Source organism: Patagioenas fasciata, chromosome 1, assembly GCF_037038585.1.
Source record: "Patagioenas fasciata isolate bPatFas1 chromosome 1, bPatFas1.hap1, whole genome shotgun sequence".
NCBI lineage: Eukaryota > Metazoa > Chordata > Aves > Columbiformes > Columbidae > Patagioenas > Patagioenas fasciata.
Window position 1 is genome coordinate 155,779,229 of NC_092520.1, and position 18,641 is coordinate 155,797,869.

An 18,641-nucleotide genomic window follows, 5' to 3' on the forward strand; every position below is an offset into this window, starting at 1 on the left:
GCCGGCTCTTCCTCTCAGCGCGCTCCCTCCCGCCGGCCCGGCCCTGCCCTCCCCGCCTCCTTTACGCGGCCGGAGGCGCCCGGTTCGGGGCCGCGCGGAGGAGCAAGCGGGGGCCCGCAGCTGGGCTGAGGTAAAACCGCCTGTCGGGGTGCGTCTCCAGGTTCCTTTACCTGTCCCCGGCAAAAGGGCTCTTCCCCCCGGGGTGCAGGGCTGGTGGTGGTTGTGTAGCGGGGTCGCTGACCAGGCACAGCCCGTCCCCGCGGCTGTGGTAAAGGGAAGCCCGGGGGAGGGAGGACAGAGCGGCCTTCCCGGCTTTGCCCCGCTGGCCTTGGACCCGTCCTCTTTCTCCCGCTCACCTCAGCTGCTGTCAGTGGGGCAGGCACCGTGTTTACAGAGGGTCGAGAGGTTCCTCAGCTCTCTGCAGGGCTGTCCTGCACCTGGGTAAGACGGTTAAAAGACGTTAATGTCCCCCAGTGACTCCCCGGGGCTCGCAAAGACTGAGAAAAGCAGTCGACAGAGGAGGAGGGTGGCCTATGGGACCTGGGTCCCAACCAGCCATGTGATGGGACAAAACCTTCTGTGAGAGGATCTGTGGTTCTGTATTGCCTGTTCCCTCTACAGAAATAAAATCTCACTACAAACCTAAAGGATCGTTCCCAGCTGGCAATACAGGGCCTGAAAAGCGTGTTTTCCCTCCACGATTGGTCTTTGTTCTGAAGAAATATGGGCTGCTGGGTGAAGATGATAGCTGGACTGACTTCTCCACTGAGATTTATAAACCTCTCTTATGAAACATTTATATGAAACACTTCATAATCCACCAATCCTCTAGAATGGGAGAAAGAGATTTTTCTTCTCAGTGAAGGCAGCCAAAGGCATTCCACACACGTGCCATGAACACACATGCATGTGCAGTCTCCACAATGGAGGTAACAAGAATAATTTTGGTTTGTGCAGTTCGTAATAACCTACAATAACTTCATTACTTGAGGGTCTTCGGTCTTTTACGTAAACTGGTATGAAACTCATGTTTCACAATGGCCTCTGCTAGCATTCTTCTGGTTAATACCTGATAAATATAGCACATTCCTCTCCTAGCTTACTTCTGGCATTGGATTTAAACAAAGCAAAACTCAAGAAACCTTACACATTTCCACTTGGTTTCACATAACAACATTACTTTCATGTGTTTTGATACAAAGTTTCAGATTCACTCAAAATGTCCATGTATTTGGTCTGTTTTGAGTTTAAACCGAAACATCAAATAAGACAGGTTTTGCATGGCCTCAGGTTTTTACTGCAGATGCTATATGCAGCTTGATTTCTGCCTTCTGGGTACTGTGAGCAGTAATTTTTTTTTTTTAAGATGCCCAGAAGAGGTGAAGTAGTGCAAGAACATTCACCAACTTGGGGACCTTGTGGGAATGCATTTTGTGCTTTATCTATCTGTTTTATAGCCTGTGTTCACTAAATACAATACCATGACAATACACTATTCATCTTGCTGTAGTTTTAAGATCTCTCATCTCAGCCCAGAATTTCACGAGTGAGTAGAAAGATGAATGGTGACCAGTGTGCAGGAGCTGGCACAGAGCAGACAATGCTCTTGTCCATATTTTGAATCTTTCCTTGAAAGCATGGCCCTGAAATCTTTCTACTTCATATTTTTCAAGCTCAAAAGTATTAATTTTTTTCTCCTGATGTGTTTTTGCTGGCATATAGCATTGTTGTATTGACGGAAAAATTAGGTAACCACCATTTTTTTCTCAATGCTTTTCTTTAGGATAGCATGGTGGGAACACGTGTCCACTGTTACTGGTGACAGAACAGCACTCAGTAGTTAAACTTGTCAGCTAGCTGAAGACAGTGAATCCAAGCCAGCATTCCCCTTTACATACATTTTAACTTGTTTTCCCCATTAGTAACAATTTCTGTCACACATTTATCATGCAGTCTTTAATTGGTTTATTATTTTATCTGTGCTAAATACATTCTCAAGCTCCATATATATGCAGCACCCTGTGTTCTATTCATGCCATATATCCTGAAAAGGTGTATTTCAACATGTCTGATCTGCATCTCCTCTCTGTGCAGTATCAGGGGTGCCTTGTGTGAACCTTGAGAAATCATCTAGTATGATGCTTGTTGCTCTGTCATCTAGCTGCTGAACAGTTACAGTCTCAAATTTCCCATCATGTCATTTAGATTTTATATTCTCCAAGTTTGCATATAATTTCAGCAGTGTTCTTCATATTCTGTACCAAATCTGCCTCTCCTTTTAGATCAGCTCAAATTCTGTGTATACAAAAAGAGGGGAAGAATGTTCAAGAGCAGGTGAAGTTAAATAAAGTAAGATGTAAGAGAGTTTAGTGAGGTTGTGATCTATTTGGTGACGTTGTCATTTTGTGTCTGAAATTTTCAGTAAGGAAATAAAAATTTTCAGATATCTTCTGTTCTGCTTAGTAGATGTTAGCTAAGAAAGCTGTCGAAGGTGAGCAACTATGCTTCTTTAAATCAGAAGAGATATATCAGCCTGCTCCAAAATGTGCCTTACTTGTGGTCTGAACTCTGTCATTTAGAAAAGTATGTGTTTGAAATAAGAAGTTACATTTTTTGTAGAAAAAGCACTAGTTGGTAGTGTGGGGTTTGTCTGACATTCTCCAGAGTTCTCATTACTGTGAAATTCTGAGTGTAACAGACTGGAAATAGGTCTGTTGTCAAACTATGAACTTATGAACTCCACGGTGCTTCAGGAATTTATTTTTGTTCTTAAGAGTGATCTTTCTAATGCTTGTTATCTCTTTTTTTTTTTTTTTTTTTTTGGTAGATTAGAGCATTGTTGCTTATATTAGACAATCCTAATTAAAAAATACTTGGAAGCTGCTACAGAGCCGGGCAGTGCTATGTGAAGACACACTGAACGTGGAAATCTAGAAGAAATTAACTACAGGTAATTAACCAAGTCACAGTAGGATGAGATCAGATGCAATTAATTGAAGTTCAGGACATTTTTGACATTTCCAAGTATCAGTAGCTGTTGCTTCTGTTGGAAAATTCTTTAGCTACCCAAGTGAACCTTGCTTTTAGATAGTATTGCCCCTTTAACAGTAAAATTTCTCCTACTCTTGGAAGGAACTAGGTGTTTCAGGTGACCTTCATGCTGTGTGGTCCCACAGCTCTGAACGGGAGTAATGTATAAGGTCTGTCTGGTGACAGTACACCTGAGAGGCAGAGCTATAACAGGAGCCAGCTTTGACATCCACAGCATAAGGGCCAAAGGATGTGTTTATTGACAGCAGACTGGTATCCAGCCAAAGAGGGGGCTGGGCAGAGTGCAATTCCGAAATTACTACATCTTATTTGGGAAGTATGGTGGAAGAGCAAGGCGGAAGCTCACATTAAATTCCCAGATCTACTGCACACTTCTTGTATGACCTTGGGCAAATTACTGTAAACCCAGGCCATCAGGTTTGAGTTGAAAGGTGCATAAATACCTTTGAAAGTCTGAATTTTAGTCATATTGTGCCGCAGTTCCCCATCTGCTGAATCAGTAGCAATATTACTTTCCTACTTTGAGCTCAACTGTGAATTGCTTAGATACTAAGAGAACAGGAGAGTTAAGCCATTTCCTGAAGACTTCTTGAGACTGAGCTCCTGTGTGGCATCTTTTTACAGAACTGAATTAATTTTTTAGCCTTTTCCTCACCACTGCTTAACTGCCTTTCTTTAACAAGACATACTCCACCAAGTAAATTTGATCGAAATTGTCCAACATTTCAAAAGTTACTGGGGGAGCTAAGACAGATAGACAGTGTGTGAATGCATAAGTCTTGTTCTTTTAGAAAAAAGAAAAATCACCTTATTGTTTTTACCAGTTGAACAGGTAGTCGTGAAGTAGATCCAAAGATACTGCTTGACATTTGGATGTGCTAGTTAATGTCAGCCAGGTGGGGTTAAATGTAGCTAGCAGCAATCCCTTTGAAATGTACCTGGAGCAGAACTGACTTGTAATCAAGTAATTTATATGTTAAAACATGTCTAAAACATCAAGTATAAACATTCCACAAAGAACTTCAAAGTACACGTGCAAGATGATGGTCCAGACAGAACCATTTGCAGGATTAGACGAGATCTTGGCAAAAGCCTCTTACTTGTCCTTGAATAACACAGCAACAGTTGGAGGTGAAACTATAACAATATCTACTCTGCTTTGTTTTCAACAGCAGTGCCACAGTTTTGAGATGCAGTCTGTCAGGAGTCTTCCTTTGCGATTGTGCCATTACAGCCCTAGATAAAAACATTTGAATTGGTTTTGGCTCTTTTCAAAACACAGAGGAAAAAGAAGTCAATGCTCATTTCAAATAGAAAAGGATGAAATAATTAAGCTTTTTCAAACCTTGTGACAAGTAATACAAAGTATAAAATGAAAAAAACCCAACTAGCTCTAGTAATATTTTGACTTAATTTTTTGTACCTAATTTATTACACATTTGCAAGTGTCATTCACGTGGGTTTATTCGTTATGAACTGCATTCTGTGGTTATGTGTTTTAAGTTTTCTCCTATTTTCAACTATGTGTGGGATTGAAATTTCTCAGTAGCATAAGTGTGGTGAAAGATACCTTATTTAATTCTGCTGTGCAAGAGGACAAGCAGCTGCTTAATGGCCATGCAGTGAAACCCTACATCTCCCATGGGTGGGGAAGCTGGGCTCCAGTACATTTCTTTTGGATACTGCAGAGAGAGCACAGTAGGCAGGTCAGATGAAGATGAGAAGTGAGGAAATGTGGAGTGTTGCCCCATTCTGTTCCAATTACAAAGTTACAGTTATGAAAGCCCTGAGACTTTCAGTGGCTCATGTACTAGAGTTATGGGGTAGAGGTGCTGGAGGACTAAAGAACTAAGTTTTGCTCTGCATCATGAAAACTTAATTTCATAAAGCCTGTGTTCTCACATTTTGTCCATGAAGTTGCACAATGGTGATAGATTTGATCGCTTGGTTTTGCTTGGTGTGACTGGAGGAGCTCAGAACTTTCGTGGAAGTATCAGAGGTTTCCAGACGCTGTGGCACTTGTCAGTATTCGTAGGTTTTTTTCCTGTAGAGGTGATTGTATAGGATTCCAAACTGCAATGATTCAAAGGCCTGTGCACATTACCACTGTGTCAGCAGCAACACTACAAGAAAATTGTTCTCTTAGAATCTATTGCACTGGGTGGATCCTAACTGTGCCTCTTCACTGCCTTGACTCTTAACTTTGCATCTTAACTGTCATCGAGAGACACTGTCACATATGCAGTGTAGGCAGAGACATAGATTTCTTCTGTCAACTTAAACATGAAAGCTGGAATTCTTCTCACTTGAATTTGTCCAAACTGGGGGTCAGGGATAAGCTCACTCTTCAGAAGTGCCTGTCTGGAAGGATGTTACCATCTGGGCATGTCTGTCTGTTGACTACAGAAGGAACTTGGATCAAGTGCTTATACGAGAGGCCAAACTTTTATGTGGCTGATGTAAGATGCATCTAAGCTTGCAAAAATGAGTACTGGTATTTCAATTACATTAATATTCTGAAAATGCAAGGACTGTGTCAGCTTTAATAATACTAATATTTAGGTGGTTTTGCATTCAGCACCAAGACTTCTGTACTTTATAAGAACATGGCACTGTAGGCTCTTCATTTACTAAAACAGCCTTCCTCCCAGTTTATATGTAGAAGGAATATATAGAAATCTTTGTGGGAACAGAAATTCTAATATTATTTTAATGATCACTCTTCTAATAGCCACAGGGAGCTGGGAATCAATTCTCTCCAAAGCAACTGAGAGGCTGGTCCCATTGATGTATCACTTATATTATCATAGCTCTGTTACAGGGTTCTACAGCAGCAATCATGCACCAAATATGTTTGCTATAAAATATCAGGACAGAGTAAACCACCTTACATGTCATCTTTATAAAGAACATTATCAGTTAATAATGCAATTACTATTTTTATTAATGATTCAAGTATTTTATAGACTTCTAACATATCAATTGAATTTATCACAGCTGATCTCTTAATCCCAACACTGGTATCTTATGCAGTTTATGCCTTAAAATAGTCCAATATTTGAAAGCAGCATGCAATGTGACAGATTTTGAAGACTTTCCTTTGTTCTACAGATATTTCTAATGAGATACTCTTTGCTTTCCTGCTTCTTAACACAGCAGTTCTGTAGATCTGCACTAAATTTTCATGTCGATGAACCAGACAAACCCAAAGCATGTTTAAATTGATGCTTTGAAATCAGACTGAGATAGGCTTTCAGTCTCCCAGTGACTTCAGAACACAGACTTAACCTCTGACTCCAACAAGGGTTTAAGTTGGTGTCGTTATCAAGGAGATATTACAGGATCCAGAATGTCCTTCAGCTGTATGATCCTGAAGACTGCTCTCCTCTGTGTGTTCTTGCTACTGGAAAAGGACAATATGAAGATTATTTATGAGGAGGAGAGCAGTAGAAATGGAAACGTTGAGTGTTTTCTAAACACAGAGGAAGATAAAGTCTCTCTCCCAAAGACTCTAAACAGGGAAAGGCAAAGACTGACAAAAAAATATGTAACATACAGACAAAGCATCAGGAGATGCTTACTAATAACTGGATTATACTGCATTTTTCTTCCATGTGCTCTCCATTCTTCTTGTCATCATATTCTGCTTGTGTTTCAGTGGTCCAGCACTGGACCTCCTGTATGTGTGCAGGTCAGTCAACTAAGAATAAATTGTAAGATAAATAGATGTACTTGGCTTTTCATAAGCCTCATAAAAAGTGTAGTTTCTATGCAAAATTTAAATAAAAAGAGTGCAGGTACTTTTTGGATCTGCCCAGAAAAAATATTTAACATGGGGAACACTGTAAAAGCAAACGAAAGACCTTTATGGAGAAGCACACAAAGTGAAGTAGGTAGAACTGGGGAGAGGATGATTTGGCAAGATAATAGGAGTAAATCAGCCAAAGGGGAAGAGTTTCATAGGACCTTAGTTGATCACAACCTGTTATTCAGGAGAAAGCATGAAGCCTGTGGAAAAACAGGAAAGGAGTTATCTTTTAAGAGGTCCAGATCAAGAGTGATCTGATTAAAATAAGAGTTAAGGAAAATAAGTTCTCAGTCTGTATGTCGGATGGCCTGAAGGGTAGTGTTTGTGGGGAGTTGTAATAACTAATGGAAGAAGTGATGTGGGCCAGTAAAACTGTAGAAAGAAGCAACAAGAGTTGGAGGAGAGGGGTGAAGAAGGTGAAAATGAATGCTAGTCTTCAGGTGCAGCATGAAGATTCTGTTCTGAAGTGACAGACCCCTTGGTTCCTAAGCTTACTTAAAACACTTAAGTGATTTGGGATAATTCTGGTTTTTTGAATGCACTGGTTTTCACACTTAAGAAACATCTGAAAGTAGAACTTAATTTTTTCCATTGCTTCAGTGGATCTTTACCACAGCAACATAAAATCTTTTCTTAATGAAAGGAAACGGGACTAGAACATAGTTGGAAAACAATAAACAAAATGAAATATTATGAACAATTTAAAGGACAGTAACAGCACTCCAAGGTATTTTTTTAAACCTGGTTTTTCTCAAATTGACTGAATTGCCAGCTGGTAGTCCTCATTTAATGAAAATATTGAGATGGGGTTTGGTGGAAGAGTTCCTTCCCTGAGCTTGTTCAGCAAATTATTTCTATTTCTGTAGCTATCATAATCCCTGACTGCCTGTAACAATTATTATCCTCATTATCATAATAACTTTTGCTATTATAGATACTGATATTGAAGACATAATTTCTAAAATCTCAGTGATCATTCCCACAGTGAGTTCAGAGACCTTTTTTCCACTTAGTCTTAAGTTTAGTTGGTTTTAGTGTTTTGTTTTGTTTTGTTTTGTTTAGTTTTAGAAACTCCAGCCGACACTAGAGATACCACCACAAAGTGGAAGAGTAATACAGCACCAGAAATAGGAACTGCTGAAGTCCTCTGAGCAAAAGAGCTGAGGACGGGGAATGCAATGCTTCTTAAACTGACTACCCAGGGAAGTGGTGGAGTCACCAGTCTTGGAGGTGTTTAAAAGACGTTTAGACAAGGTTCTTAGCGACATGGTTTAGTGCTAGAATTAGGTTAGGTTATGGCTGGACTTGATCGTGAGGGTCTCTTCCAACTGAAATTATTCTATGATTCTATGAAATCTCGAGACTCAGTAGTTCTTTTTCTTCTCTTTCTTTTGGTCCTTTGCTGCCACTCGTTATCACTTTTGTGGCAGAGTGCCAAGAACCAACGTGGTTTGGGCCCTGTACTATAAGTGTTAGTAAGGCAATTGCAACTCTCAAGGGGTTATAGGATAAAGAGACATGACATTTATATTTTATACTGGGGACAGCGAGCATGAGGGACTTGCGCAGGACCACGGAGCAGCCCGATGGTTCTGTCAGGAATCAGACTATGAGCTCCTGGGTCTGTAGGGTGCATCTCGTTGCTGTGAGTGTTGCAGCTGCTTTCATGCTAACTCAGCGCACAGCCCAGTAGTCAACCTGTGCGACTGAAAAGAAGGTCCATCCACCAAAAACATGAATGGCTGGTTTAGCGTCTCTTTAAAACCTTTCAAACAAATGTCAGCATTTGCTGTAAGCGAGAAGATGGATCAGATAAATCGCCATGTTTGGTATAACAAGTTGCATTCTCCCAAATGAAGAGCGAAGAAAGCTCAAATTGGAGGTGACAACAACAGCGATTTGTATGTGTTTGTTGGTGGTTATAGGGTTGTGGCTTTCATCTTACCCTGTCTGAAATCCCTCTTGGCAGCCACTCCTCTTGCCACATTTTCATGCGAAAGCCACCACAATGGGGCTACAACATGGGGCAGCACTGTAAGATAATGGTGACAAATAATGACCAGAGCCTAGAAGGCAGCAGCATGATAAGCCTCATCAGACTTTTTCAGTTAGAGTGTCTTCTTTATAAATTTCTAAGAATAAACCATTATTTGTGAGAATATTTCTAGAACACCTCCTGAATGCTTTTCTAAAGCCAGCATCCTTTAGATCGCAGTAGGGCAGGTCCGCTCGGCGGTGGGAGCGGCAGCGACCTTCCCCCGGCCGTCCTACGGCTTCGGAGTGGGAGGCGCTCCCTTCGGGCAGCATTTCAGCGCCGGCAGCTTCCCTCCGAGGCTCTCCAGCCGGTGCTCGGCCGGCATCGCTCCCTTGGCTGCCCGCCTCACGGAAAAAGGAAAAAAAGCCAAGAAAAGCGAAGGGAGAACGCGAGGGCGAAACTCCCTCGGCGCCGCCTCAGTACCCGCGGCCGCCCTCGGCCCGCCCCTCACGCTCAAGCCCGCCCCTCCCTCCCAAGCCCGCCCGGACCAAGGTTGGCCTCAGGAGCCACAAGGGGTCGCGCAAGCCCCGGCGCTGGGTTTGCGACCGCATCCGTATCCATCGCGACGAAGCCGAGCTGGGGCCGCGGTGTTGCGCGGGACGCGGAGGAGAGGGGACGGCTGCGGGGCTGCACGCTGGGTCGCGACATGGGCAGCGCCCTGCGGAAGAGTAAGGCGGTGCGGCAGGCGCCCGGCGGCGGCCCGGAGCGGCAGCCGGCAGGTAGGCAGCTGCGTGGTAGCACTTCGCACCGGAACGGTGGGTTCCGAATGCGGCCGTGCGGGAGGGCGGTGAAAGAAAATGATTTTGATTTCGGGGTAAAACACGCGGGGGGTCGGAGTAGGGCGCAGCAGGGCGGGTCTTTGGGAGCGGCAGCACCGCGCTGTAAAACAACTTAAATGTGCCTGCAGCTGGTGTGACCATAGATCGAACTGCCTGTGTTAGTTGAATGTTCCCAAACAAAACTTCTGACGCTTGGTTCCTCCTGATTTTATTTGAGGCCAGCGTAGATGGCAGCGGGGCTGGGCAGGGCTGTGTGCATGGTCTCGCTTCCAGGAGCAATGAGAGATGCTGCACTGGTGTCAGTCGGGGTGTGGGACCCCGACTCTGAGGATGCACTGGGAGCAGGTTGCCAGAGCACAAGCTGCTGCCTGAAGGGAGGCCACGGCTTGTGTGACTGTGCACTGAGGAGTGAAAAAGGTTTCGAGTTAGGTGGGAGCAGAATGGCCCTCTAGTCCATGGAGGTAATTTCTGTCCACCGGGGTTGAGGTGTGTTGCTGTGAGAGCAATGGGGAAACTGGTGTTTCAGGTGCCTGTTTTGTACCTCTCTGGAGTCAGAACGTCAGCTTCCAATGCTTCTTGGAAATAGTATTAATTGTACTCTCACTGGATCCATAAAACCTGACCAAAAAAGAGAAATAATGAGCTCGAAGCTATGAATGCCTGAAAATTAACCTGTGCTTACATCTGGCACTGTACAGCAGTTCTGCATAAATGAAAAAACACTCTTAGGATGTAGTATTTCATTGAGCATCTACTACTGAAGGAGTGTTTTCAGCTCCTTGGTAATCCTTGGGAAGGGGTCTGGTTTTAAAGACATTTTTATGTATGCAGTTATTTGAGAACATTGAAACTAAAGCACCTTGGTGGCTTTAAGGTATTATAGTATATAATATTTTAAGTCTTATTATGCAGAATGGAAATTGTCAGAGACTTGGAAAAGAACAAAGAACTGCACAGTAAGAATTTGTGTAAGGCTGGAGCACAGCAGCAGTTGGCAAATACAAAAATTAGGTTTCTAACAGTTAAAACTCATGGAATAGGCTTGTCGTTATTGCTCCACTTCGCTTAGTATCTTCCAATTACACTGACATAAAATCCTCCAATCTGAGTCAAAAGCCTGGCATTGGAAGCACTGGATGTTCTTTGACCCTAACAGGAAGGACTGGAAAAAAAAGTTGCCCTCGTACTCTCAGGGCAGGGCAGTGCAGTGCCCTGAGACCAGGTAGGGGTAACCCACAACAGTTCCCTAATGCTGCCACTACCATGTAATGATTTAGAAATACCCAATTTGGCTTTGAATCAGATACTGAAAGCTAGGCAGCTGTGGTAGCACAGAGCCTGGGATAGACGTACACCAAAACTATTTCCTCTGGACAACCATGTATCTGCTGACGCAAACTCAGAAATTAAGCCTGCATCTTAACAAGCTTTTTCAGCCTTGTGAAGCTGACTCATTTAGGCTAAATGACTTAAAAGAACATAGTGCTTGGGCTTTGATTTATAGGCTCTGCTGTATCTTTGTTTTTTCAATTTAGGACATTACCACTTCCTGCTACCCATTCTACAACTCTGGCAGCATCCTAAAGTAATTCTCCAGGAAAGCTGGTTTAAACTGTGATGTCAAGGTTTATATTTCAGCATTTAGACAGTTTGGCTTCTAGGATGATCGCGTACCAGTAGATTACTATCTGAAACCAAACATCCATTTCGTGAAGGAACAAGTCAAAGTTTTTAATATCCAGCAAGGACAAGAGATGAGTGGAGTTGTGGGTGCTATTGATGAGGTTAAATAGAAGATTAAAACCAAGTAATTACAGAAATCTGAATAGAGATATGTAGTTTACTCTAAAACTGAAATATAATTCAAATAAGGTAATTACTCATTGTTTAACCGACTCTAAAACATTAACAATCTTAAATTAACCCCTTTCTGTAGCTAGGCATACCAGGCAGTAGTGGGTGTTTTTTATATCTACATGTATTTCTTGGACAAGGTGTATTTAAACTGTGTAGTAGTAGGAAGAAATTGGGCTGTTGCTAGCTGTAAGAATTTCTTACTCTCTGGATGTATTCCCACCCTTCCATAATTTTGTCAATGGGAATAATAAATTCAGAGTTATTAATTCACTGTAAGATCTAAAAGGATCTTTAAAAAAGCAAACAGTAGCAAGCTGGTAATGAGCAAAACTGGGAAGGAAAATTATTACTAGCACAGGAAAAAGTAAAATGTTAAGATAAAGTGCTTATATATATTTTGCATAACATAGCTATTAAAAGACCTTCTCTTGTCTTTAGCTTGTACTTTCAAAAAGGTTATCCCACAATCTTCAAATAGCATTCAGTTTACTTTACTAATTGCATTTTGCATATGCAATGTTTATGATATTTGTGGGTGTAAAGGTATGAAAATTGGAAATAACTTAGATGATAATGCTTATCCTGACTTTTTGTTGATTTATCTCTGCACTACTTTAGTTTTCTGTATTATAGACATGTGCCTTACTGCAAAAAGGATTAATGGGAAAAATCAAAGCTACATGATAAGCGGCTAAACTTAAACATGTCAGAAGATAGCCTGGGTTGCAGCTCTTGCTTTAGATTATAAAACATATTGTTTGTTTCTGTGGGACTCTACCTGGTATCACCTGAAGTGCTGCCTTTTTCCCCTAGAACCTCATACTAGATGAATTTTATGAGCGGCTGTGGTTTCAGTTCAGTTTGACTTTCATGTAAGTTGAAGTTGCCCAGCTCCTTTCAGGAGTGAGCACTCAGGACGCAGCACATGCTCACTGCTGGACCTGGAACGTTATAATAGACTTGGAATCAAATTTGAATGGAATTTTACAAAGACAATTAACAAAGTATTCTTAAAATCATTGCTGCTGATTTTTGGTGCTAATAGGAGATTGACTGAATATAGCATAATTGTGAGGTAGAATAACAGGGGATCCACTTTGGTGATCCCAGTTCTGTGCTGGAGCACAAACACTGATGGTGATTAAGTTGTGCTGACATTTATGTGGAGTGTTGCGAGAAATGAGGCCCCAAATATTTTTATTTTTCTGGTATTTCCTGCAAATGTTTTGACTGTATAATTTACAGGCGAACTGCTCTGGTGTGACGGTAAGATGTGTGTCATAGCATTCTGCGTGGAGTTGAGTGCACTTGACTCTTGGAGGTGGCATCATGGTCATCCACATTGTTCCTCTACCTTGTTTACAGTTATGCCATCCCCTTGATTTCTGCTGTGAACAGGAACAGTGCTTGGCCCTCACAGGATGTGGTACCAGTCCCCTTTTTTCCAGTCCGTTGTTGTGGTTTCTCTGTTTTCAAGACTCTTTGGGAGATAAAACTTCACCACTTTTTCCTCCATTAAGCCCATCTTGGACATCCTTTGAGAGGATGTCTTGCTATCTTTTTGGTTGTGTTTGCAAAAAAACAAACCAAACACCAGGTAAAATCGTGCACTTTGGCTTATTCAGTATGCTGAATAGGTAACTTACTCTCCTTTCCCCACTGGTTTTAAGTGAGAGCACTTTACCCCTGCTATCTCCTGTGAAGGTTTTATCTTTGATGCCTCTTCTGGTCTTGATATCTGTTTTTTGATACCTGCCTGTTTTAAAGCAGCTGCCTTCCAGTCTGTAGCATCTTGACTCATGTATTTCTTGGGAAATGTTGTCATGTATTTCCTGGGTCATGTTTTCCTGGGAAATGCTTGTTCATACTTTTCAGTTACTTCCTTTCTTGAATGTGGTGTTAAATTGCAGGTCTTTCTCACAGAGCTATCCTCTAACTTGCCAAACCATCACTTTGACACCATCATTTTTTTTTTACCTCATCTTCAGTTTGGTTTTACCTACTATTTTTCTTCCAAAAAGCTCACAGCTGTTGCTTTCCTTAGCATATTGCCTTTCCTTTTATGTACCTTTGTGCCTTGTACTGTTGATTATGTAGACAGAGCCATGGTAAACCCTGTGGAACTGTGTGACTCCCTGTTATTTTCGTCTGTTACAACACTATCTGACCAAGAACTTTTATTTGCATAAAAGAGGTACAAATGCAAAGGGAGAAAGTAAGTAAACCATGCAAATGATTTGATTTCCATAGAAAATGCTAATAGCTTAGTCTAGTGTAGTTGTAGCTTTTCCTAAGGATCTGCTAATGAACTAGTTTTACATAGTGAACTGAGGTGTCATCTCATTTTATCTTCTGCTCTAGCAAACTTGACCGTTTTACTTGTTGACTCAGCTGCTTGGAGAACAAAGTGTTGTTTGGTACAGTCACCTCACCCGTGTCCTGGTGTTGTGTCCCCAGTATGGTGGGAAGGAAGCTCTTAACTTCCTTGACTCCTCCACTGTTCGCGCAGCCTGACATAAAGTAGGCATGTCTCTGTAATTCTAGCTCACAAAAATGTAACGTATTTACCGTTTTCCGCCCATCTTTCACAACTGTTTCCAGTTATACCTTTGTCAGAACCTGTATCAGGTTGGTTTGTCCTGTCACTTAGGTGGCAAGACAGTTTGGAGGGCAGTGATCTGTTAGGTTATCCTGCTTCGCTCACCTCCTGGAAGTGCTGTGTCATTGTTTGCTGTGCTGCTAAGAGCAGGATCAACTTGTTCCGCCTGAGTCCTTTTGTTTTTCAAAGACAAGATACTTTGATTACCCTGGACTGAAATAAGTAGGTATCGTCCCCCACTTTCCCCTAGAACATCCCTGCTTAGGGGAAAAAGAAGAAATCACAGGCTTCTGAGCCAAGTACCCAAGTAGTTTTCACAGTGTAGTACTTTCATGCCTATTCTGGGAGATCACCTGCCAAGAACTTCTTTTCCTTTAGCCATGTTCACTTTTAGCACTGGCTTGTTTGGCAAAAAACCTGATTGTGTGTCCTGTTTTTTCCACAGGTTTTTTTGTGTTCTCTGTGACTCAAATGCAACCTTAATTACAAAGAGACATGTGAGAAGAAATAAACGGCTTTAGTTGTGGTAGAGACAATAAAGGCATGGCTGATGGTGGTAGTGACTAATGAATGGCACCAGCACTAGGAGATCCTGTTCAGTCGTGCTCCAGCTCTCTGTGCCTCAGGTTGTGCTTCTTTAAGTGTGGCTGGTGAGACTTCTTCCTCTTGTCAGAGAGTTGTTTATTTACGGACCAGAAAAAAGAAAAAAAAATTAACATGAGACTATTAATCACAGGTTGTGGTAGCCACAGATGTGTGTTGGCTACAGGAATTTTGAGAAAATAAGCAGGAAGCTCAGCTTTTTCAGGTCACCACACATAAAGGGTGAGCTAGTATGGATGGCACTGTGGACATGATACATCTACAGGCAGTCATACCAGAAATCAGCTCCCTTTCTTTGATTTGGACTAGACAAAGCATTATACTAATATGGGTAAATCCTAAAGCAACAGTGGCTTTTGAAGGGAATAGGCAAAAATCCATATTAAAAATTATTGCTATTGTTAGGTGGTGTTTTCCATGAAGTTTGCGTATAAATTTTTATATGAGATGTTACAGCTTTTACTACAGTTCTAGAGACAGAGAAGATTTGTATTAAGTTTTTCAGAACTTAGTTAATTTAGCTCACAATGAAATAAAATGAAAGATGAAAGTGGTCGAAGATACCTAATTAATTTAGCATTACTTTCCATTTTACTGAAGAAAAGACAATCTGAAGTTTACCTTTGTTTAATTTATACAACTTGTTCTGTTTAAGCCAATAGAGTTTGTATTGTAGATGTTCTAGAAATATTTGAGGTAAGCATGTGATGTTATGCTCACAGAAAACATCCCTATTAATGCTAATTAGAGCAACCTGGCTATTTCCAGTGTGGCCTACTGTAAACAATTACATGAGAACAGAGTAAAGGTTGAAGACCATATTGGCAAGTGCCAATTATCTGATACTGAAAAGGGCTTTGGTGGTGTGAGAGCTACTAGGAAAGTCTGTGAAAAAGCCTGGGTCTTGCTGGAGTGGGGTTTCAGGTTCCATAATTATTACGGCAGAAACACATCTTGTAGGACTTTTCATAACAAGCCAAGGAGTACAATGATGTCCCTGTTGAAATCATTAAAGCAAAATACTTTTTCTTACTACAGTTGGACTTTGGTGGTAGTGGCATGAACATTTAGAAAGGCAAAAAGAAAATGCCTGGAAGTAGGAATTACTACTTTTGCTAGGAACTAGGAACTGAAGCCAATTTCAGAACACCATTTGCAAACTGTCAGGATGTGACATGTTATGGGCTTGAGTGCCTGATTGTGTAGAGGCTGAGAAGGAGGTATTTTGGTGCTGAGCTTCTTGAACTACATTAGCAACTCTTCTCATTCTTCTTGGATGCAAAGGTGGCTGTTTGCAGCCTTCTCATAACACGGTGCTGACCCACCTGGAGGGTGAAGCAGATCGGAGGATGTTGCTGAGTCAGTCCCCAGACATTTGTTACAAAATTGAGCTGAAAGGGGTGAATTATGGCATTTAAGTACTTCATTTGGGTGGCAGCTTTTCCATTGGGTTTAGAGAGCTTTGAATCAGGCCCTCAGACAGATTGGAACACTTGAAATTTTATCTTTTGTTTGGTCTGGCATTCATCGTTCCTATCAGTATTTCTGCTTTGTCTTGTCTTGGTTTTGTACTTCCTGCCCTGCTATGTAGAGGTTAGATTAAAAGTACTCAGTAGATTTTTATTGCCCTTTGAGAAAACAGTGCTGTGAAGCTTTCTGTCATTTTCTGCTTTTTTCATATGTTAACTCATTTGCTGAGAATGGTAAGGTTTCTTCTCCTGTGTCTTAGAGAATTTAACACTTAGGTTGAAAAGTTCCTGGAAGAAAATTCGTGTCTACCTATTTTGCCACTTAGGCAAATGCTCTGAAATGCCTTTTATACTCAAATAGTTGCAGTAAAAAAGAATTTATGTTTTCATGAAGGAAATAGGTGTTTTGGAGTAACACTGCTGACTACAGTCCGGAACGCTGTTAACAGAAACAGTGCAGCCCCCTGGCTTCTGTTTGTGTTCCGTGTTTCAACTAAGCGCAAAGTTATTCCACATTATGTCTTGATGTTGATCCCATTCAAGCTATGCATTATTTAAAGGGAAGAAGTCTTAAGCTCTTAGATATGAAAAGCAGGTTAACAAGAATAGAATGAAAACTAAAACACTTTGCAGCAACACACTGAATAAATATAAGCAATACCATAGTTTGGAAAAATTCTAGCTTCTTAGGAAAATGCACTTTACTATTTACTTGTCAGTCTTGGAGTTTGGTGGTTTTTGAATTTGAGAGCAAGTCAGAATCAAACTTTGTATGAGACACCATGTTCACATTTGTTCATGGATTCGGTAGGAAATGGGTGTAGAAAAGGACATCAGTGAGCCAGAGTACACAACTAATCTCTTAGTGAAGTTAGGGCTGTTTTGGATCTGCGCACATTTATATCGATAGTCATGGGTTACTAAGAAAAATGCAATAACTTAATAAAATAACTCTCACTAATGGTTTTAAGGCCTTCTTGGTCAGACTTGGAGAGAACATAAAGCCAAGACGACCTGTGCATCTACTTTCTGATGGAATGCTTCCTATCACAGTCATTTCAAACACTTAAACACCTTTTGAACATTTCAACAGTGTGTCAAACAAGTCACTGACAGAACAAGAGGATTATTAGGGCCATTTTCTGGCCTTATGCTTATTGTGCTGTCTTTGTGCTGCATGAAGACTGCATGTGTGGGAAGCCAGCAAATGAGAAAACAGACCTGTGATCCAGAGAGAAAAGGATGAAAGTGATTTCACAGTTGAGTCTCATCTGTTAATGTTTGTGCACTCTGCATATGAAGGAGCTGTTCACATGCCCAGAAGTTATTTGTTTTTCACTTAAACTGCACCAAACAGATAAGTGAGCAAGCAGTCTTAAGGACTGAGTGCATAGCATCATCTTTCTTAACTTCTCCTTCCTCAGTGCTTGCATATGCAGGCAGTGAGATTCTTTGAGGGAAAAAAAAAACAAAAAACAACAGCCTTCAGCCCTGGGAAAGATGCATGTTGGAGTCACCATCCCCGGAGGTGTTTAAAAGGCGTTTAGATGAGGCTCTTAGGGACATAGTTTAGTGCTAGAGATAGGTTATGGTTGGACTTGATGATCCTGAGGGTCTCTTCCAACTGAAACGATTCTGTGATTCTGTGTTTTTGTGGTATTGTTGAAGTGTTTTTGTTTGTTCCTCTCACCATGGAACTTCTTCCTTGCAAGCTAAAATGATGAACAATACAGAATATATACACAACTGTTGCAAGCTTCTGCTTGTATAAGTGGGTGCAAAAGATGCTCTGAGGTAGGGTTTTTCACCTTCTGGGTTTTGTTTTCTTAGTATTTGAGACTAAGGAGGGAAAGTAAAGATTCTACTCTAGCTATATATAATTCCTGTGCAGTGATCACTTTACGGTGCTTTACACATAGTTAGGCACAAGTAGCTAATTTCAGAGAGAAGGCTGGAAGTACTTGTAATTGGGTGTAACATATATCTTGGTCCTGTGTGTAAACAGAAGGTTTCAAGGCTCACATATATGAGCCTTCAGAAGTAGCATCCATGGGACATCAGTGGTTCACTCTTGATTAACAGTGCTTGTCAGTGAGCACTGAAGTCTCTGTGTGTAAATAATGTTGCCTTGGCCTGTCTTAACATTAGTGACTTGTTTGGGTTTCAAGACTTTGGCAGAGTTCTGGTGGGGAGGCAAATGTACCTCTAAGCTATCTTTATCCTTCCTCTGACAGGGCAACCAAGCACTGAATCAGCACTTGGAAAGAAAGTGAATAGCCACAGGGCTGTGCTAGTTTATCCTGCCAAAGGTACCAGTGGTTCTTGGCCAGGATCACCAGAGCACAGCTCATGGAGCCCTTACCTAAGCAAGCCCTGACACATCTACCATAGCCAGCTCCGTTGCTTTTTTATTAGCCCTAAGGCCACACTGTGTCTCTGT

General features: G+C 41.5%; 1 protein-coding gene across 5 annotated transcripts in view; it reads left to right on the forward strand.

Moving 5' to 3' along the window:
* Window positions 1-36: 36 nt before the first annotated feature.
* TXNRD1 (thioredoxin reductase 1) overlaps window positions 37-18,641 on the forward strand; it is a 49,914-nt gene continuing 31,309 nt past the window's right edge. Inside the window, exons 1-2 of one of the 5 annotated variants that reach the window (XM_065839574.2) lie at window positions 37-130; window positions 2,828-2,950. Coding sequence is in view for 1 of the 5 variants with exons in the window: in XM_065839566.2 (XP_065695638.1) it covers window positions 9,541-9,613 (73 nt within the window). In the remaining 4 variants the exon portion in view is untranslated. Of the gene's footprint in view, window positions 131-627; window positions 930-2,827; window positions 2,951-9,375; window positions 9,614-14,762; window positions 14,780-18,641 lie in introns of those variants that run through there. The other 4 variants (XM_071798612.1, XM_065839590.2, XM_065839566.2 and 1 more) reach the window with 4 other exon arrangements.